Source organism: Photinus pyralis, unplaced genomic scaffold (genome assembly GCF_008802855.1).
Source record: "Photinus pyralis isolate 1611_PpyrPB1 unplaced genomic scaffold, Ppyr1.3 Ppyr1.4_LG1, whole genome shotgun sequence".
Lineage (NCBI taxonomy): Eukaryota > Metazoa > Arthropoda > Insecta > Coleoptera > Lampyridae > Photinus > Photinus pyralis.
Window position 1 is genome coordinate 214,919 of NW_022170249.1, and position 5,419 is coordinate 220,337.

The 5,419-nt window shown below is 38.6% G+C and overlaps 1 protein-coding gene across 1 annotated transcript; it reads left to right on the plus strand.

Moving 5' to 3' along the window:
* Positions 1-459: 459 nt before the first annotated feature.
* On the plus strand, positions 460-5,205 carry LOC116160687. The gene is made up of 2 exons (XM_031473950.1): positions 460-486; positions 4,006-5,205. Exons 1-2 carry the CDS (start codon positions 474-476, stop codon positions 4,893-4,895), a joined length of 903 nt encoding a protein of 300 aa, XP_031329810.1. The 5' UTR covers positions 460-473; the 3' UTR covers positions 4,896-5,205.
* Positions 5,206-5,419: the final 214 nt, after the last annotated feature.

Genomic DNA, 5,419 nt, shown 5'->3' on the forward strand with positions numbered 1-5,419 from the left:
GATGTCAAAAGGGCTTTCCTTATTATTTGGGCTACATTGCCAATTCACGAACTCCGATCCGATCTACAAATTTTATAGACATAAAGAATCCACCTACAAAATTTCATCGTATTCGTTTATGAGTTAGGCCGGTCGTCCTTTGGATGCGTTTTCGTCCGAATTGCCTTCGTCAGAAATCGGACGAAGAAGTGCGAATCATGCCGTTTCATTGAAACCTATTGAAGCTCGTACACTGCGTCCGAACTGCTTCGTACGAATTCGGACGAAAACATGCGATGTGCGATCTATCCGAAACAAATGGGATTGTTCCCAGTTGTTATGACGAATTCATAGTCGATTTGTAACAGACCAAGATGGATGTTGAAAAATTAATTAATTTAATTTATGAAAAAAAGCCTCTGTGGGATATGACCGACAAATCATATCACATGAGAGACATACAAAGAAAATTGTGGCAAGAAGTGGCAGTTGAAATGAATACTAAGGGTAAGTTAAATCAAATTTGGGTCTCAGGTATGATATATTTGCAAACAAACAAAATATTTGTCTTTGTTGGCTCAGTGAAATCCGAAATGTATTTGAATGTTTTATTGATTTTAAATTATGCATTATACAATTCTTGAGATGAAAAATAAGTTTTAAATTTATGATATCGCTTTACGGACGTTTCGCCCCCACCGTTTCGCCCCCGACCGTTTCGCCCCCGCCGTTTCATCCCCAGCCGGTTCGCCCCTAAACCGTTTCGCCCCCGAACCGTTTCGCCCCCAGAGTTGTACCCCTACATTTAACCATTTGCCCGACACGTTAAAACTGTATACTTAAACGGGCAGAACGTGCCCACTGGACCCAGTGCATTTTCATTGCTTGTATTCATCTATTAATTGCGTACCTACTGAAATTATTGAATTGTTTATAAATAAGCACAATGATCAGCAAGAATTGTAATGGCTCATATTGAAAATTTGTAATTTTGGACACCGAATATGTTGCATAATTGACACCAAACTTTAATTGCTCTGTAATCAGAGTAATTATATATTCATGACTGCGAATTTGAAAATTTTAGAAAGTGTATACACTCTTTCTAATGACTGGCCTAATGACCGAAATTAATTATGTAAACATTCTTCTCATTGTTGTACGCAAAATTTGTGATTTTAGAGAGCAAATATGCTTATAATTAATACTAAACTTTAATTTCTTTGTAATTACGTCTTCCACAACCATTAAGTACCTGAAATATTGATAATCGACATTCGAAAATGCTATAAAAGCCAGTAATAAGTATTGTCCAATCATTTGTATTGTGTGTTTCGTGACGGCTCGTTTAGTCATCTCGTATTGATAGCAATGGCGGACCACGTTTTATCAAAGCGAAATAAGAACAAACTTGTCCATGAAAACCACATTTACGTTTTCTCCAAAAAAACAAAAAATGGAGAACATGGGATATGGGTGCGCGAACTCCGATCAAGCTGCAAGGGTCGAGTATGGACAAACGGAAAAGATGGTGAAGTGGTGAAAACAGTTACGCATCATAACCATGCAGCACAAGCTGCCAGGCCAGCAGCCATTCGATTGGTTACGACGGTAAAGGAGCGTGCCGCAACGACACAGGAGAGCCCACATCAAATTATAGCAAATGTCATCCCACAAGCTCACGCAGATGTTGCTGCAATCATGCCAAAAAAGGATGCATTGAAGAAAACGATCCGCAGAGCCAGACGAGATGAAGAAGCACCTGCGCTTCCAAGAAATATGCAAGAATTGGTGATTCCCCGAGGTTTTAGTGAAATCGTTATTGATGGTGAAGTGCAACAGTTTCTAATGTACGATTCGGAGAATCAACTGATGCCAGGAAGGATCCTCATCTTTTCAACCAGAAGCAACCTTCATCTTTTGGCCCAAAGTCAAGAATGGTTTGCAGATGGCACGTTCAGTACCGCACCAGCTATTTTTGAACAACTTTACACCCTCCACGCCATCAAAAACAGTGCCGTTGTTCCGCTAGTGTACGCTCTCTTACCGAATAAAACAAGAGCTACGTATGTTACATTTTTACAACAATTGAAACGTTTGCAACCTGGACTGCAACCAACTCAACTCATGACGGATTTCGAACTCGCTGCCATGCAAGCATTTGAATTGGAGTTTCCAGGTATTTTAAAGACTGGATGTTTTTTCCATTTATCGCAATCCGTTTGGAGAAAGGTGCAAAGTGAAGGCCCCAAAGCTCGCTACGAGAATGACCATGAGTTCGCTCGATGGATTAGAATGATTCCTGCTTTGGCGTTTGTTCCTGAACATAACGTAAGCGACTCATTCACCGAATTACTTGAAACCGAAGGATTTCCTGAAGAGGCTGTACCCATAGCGAATTATTTCGAAGACACATATATTGGTCGAAGACTACGTCGTGGGCGTCAAATTCCACTATTTCCAACTCAAATTTGGAATGTTTATCAGCGCACTCTTAACGACCAACATCGCACAAATAATCACGTGGAGGGATGGCACCGCGCTTTTCAAGAAACTTGTGGGTCCCAATTTCCAAATATTTTTCGTTTTATTGAATGTTTGCGGAAGCAGCAAGGTATTCATAATTACGAAATAATACAATCCATTGCAGGAAATCAAGGAAATCCAAGAAACAAGAAGTATGTTGCAATATCAGCTCGAATCAAAAGAATCGTTGAAGATTTTGAAGATCGCCATCTTACCGATTATTTGCATGGGATAGCGTACAACTTCGAATTTTGAAATTGTTCCGATTGTACAGCGAAATATGTTAAGATATCTTATTTTTATATTTATATGTAACCTGCTAAAACAATAAAAATAAAATTCTTGCTGATCATTGTGCTTATTTATAAACAATTCAATAATTTCAGTAGGTACGCAATTAATAGATGAATACAAGCAATGAAAATGCACAGGGTCCAGTGGGCACGTTCTGCCCGTTCAAGTATACAGTTTTAACGTGTCGGGCCAATGGTTAAATGTAGGGGTACAACTCTGGGGGCGAAATGGTTCGGGGGCGAAACGGTTTAGGGGCGAACCGGCTGGGGATGAAAGGGCGGGGGCGAAACGGTCGGGGGCGAAACGGCGGGGGCGAAACGTCCGTACCCGCTGATATCATAAGCTGAACTGGTGCCTCTGTTTTCACCCAAGGTTCCAAATCTTCCCGTTCTAGAATGTGTTTGATCAGGGATTTGCTCGAATGTACATGCTACTTGCTGCTCTCCTTCTCTATCAATTATAATGCTATGCAACAGGCATATACATTTAATAAGTTTATCGGCAGATTCGGGATTTACTTCAATTGATTTTTGTAATAATCTCCATTTGGCACTCATAATTCCGAATGCACATTCAACAACTTGTCTTGCTCGAGACAAACGCTCATTAAAAATTATTTCTGAAGGTCCTAATTTTAATACTGGAAAAGGTCTCATTAAATAAGTTTTGAGTGGATAAGCTTCATCTCCCAAAAGAACATGAGGTACTTTAATATTTGTTCCCGGCAGTGGACAATGTCTTGTAACACCTAATCCTCCGTTTTCAAGCTTTTGGCAAAGATTTGAATGCGAAAAAATACCACCGTCAATTTCTTTACCATACGCTCCCACATCAATTGCTATAAATTTGTAGTTTGGTCCAGCAACGGCTTGTAAAACAATTGAGAAGTATTGTTTATAGTTCCGATACATGCTTCCGGAGTGCTTTGGATTCTGTATGCGTATGTGTTTCCCGTCTATGCATCCAACGCAGTTTGGATATTTCCACTTATTCCAAAATTCTTCAGATATAGACTGCATGTCTTCATTTTTCGGAAATGGCATATGTACAGTACCCAACTTGTCCCAAATAGCATCACACGTTTCATAAACAATTCTACCCACCGTGACGTCTGATATTCGAAACGAATACCCCAATGTCTTGAACGAGGAGCCTGTTGCCAAATATCTAAAAAAAACGTTATTAATTGTAACGATTTTTTTTTAGTTGATGAAGTAAAATCAAAATGGAGGGGGCTGCGAGACACATTTCGAAAGGAATTCAACAAGTCGAAAAAACAGAAATCTGGAGATGGTGCAGAATCGGTAGTTACCTCCAAATGGCCATATTATAAAATACTGTTGTTTTTATCTAAAACTGTTGAACGACGTAAACTGCATGGAAATATATCTCCGCAAAAGGAAAACAATGACAACTCTTCTTCCGAGACAGAATCGACATTGGAAGCTGCAGACAATGCATACTCTGACACTCAATCCACCATTCAAGAGTCATCACAGCAAATTGTAAATACAGATATTCACCAGCCATCCACATCTGGTAACAAGGTAACAAGTACATTCAATACACCTAGTAGTTCAACTTTGCAAAGTAAGAAAAACACAAACAATCGTCTAAAATATGCTAAGAATTCCGAGACAAATTCAATGGACGAAAAGTTCCTCGAAATAGAAAGAGCCAAATTGGAAATATTGTCTCAACATAAAAATAGAGAAGGCGGTGATAGTGAACACCAATTCCTACTAAGTCTCCTGCCATTTTTAAAGGCTGTACCTCACAATCGACAAATGTTGGTGAGAAGTAAGTTGCAGCAAGTATTTCTTGAGGAAGAACAATTATCTACAAGACACACGCCCGGAGCAACATATCGTTCCAATGAAACAATTACAACACCGTTGCCTTCCCCAATGTTTTACACGGACACCGATTCCTCCAGAGCGTCATTCTATTGTAATGACTTAACACCACATCGTTCTTCATCTTTGAAAAATACAGTATCTTCCGGGGTCTCACAATATTCAAGTGAAATAAGAGAAGATGTTTCCTATCAACAGCCGTTGTCCATTCAGAACTATGTTTCTCACTTCAGCGCATAAAACAATGTATTTCTTTTCTTTGTATTTTTAAATAATATAATTCAAAATGTTGCAACTACTGTATTTATAACTTACCTTATAGTCACACTCAATCGTTCTTCTGGCGAAATGGTCTCACGGAAATTCGACATTTTTTTTATTGGTTCCCTTATGGCATCTAAAATATAGTTAAATGTATCCTGATTCATGCGATAGTAATCAAAAAACTTTTTCTCGTCCTTCTTCAAATCATCATATAAATGATGAAATTCTCCGAATTCTTTTCGTTTTACTAATATGTCATTAACCCAACACTTTTTTCTTTTTAATTTTAATCGCCGTCTAACAAGATAACTATTTTCCAAAAGAAAATGATCCATATTATTAATAATTATAGTATGCTTATTTGATAAATCATCACTACATACGACTGACTTCGTACAATGCGAAAACTTGTCTAGTGGACGATACACATTATGCGAAATCTGACGAAATTATTCGTCCGATTTCTGACGAAAATAATTCTGACGAAAACGCATCCATTT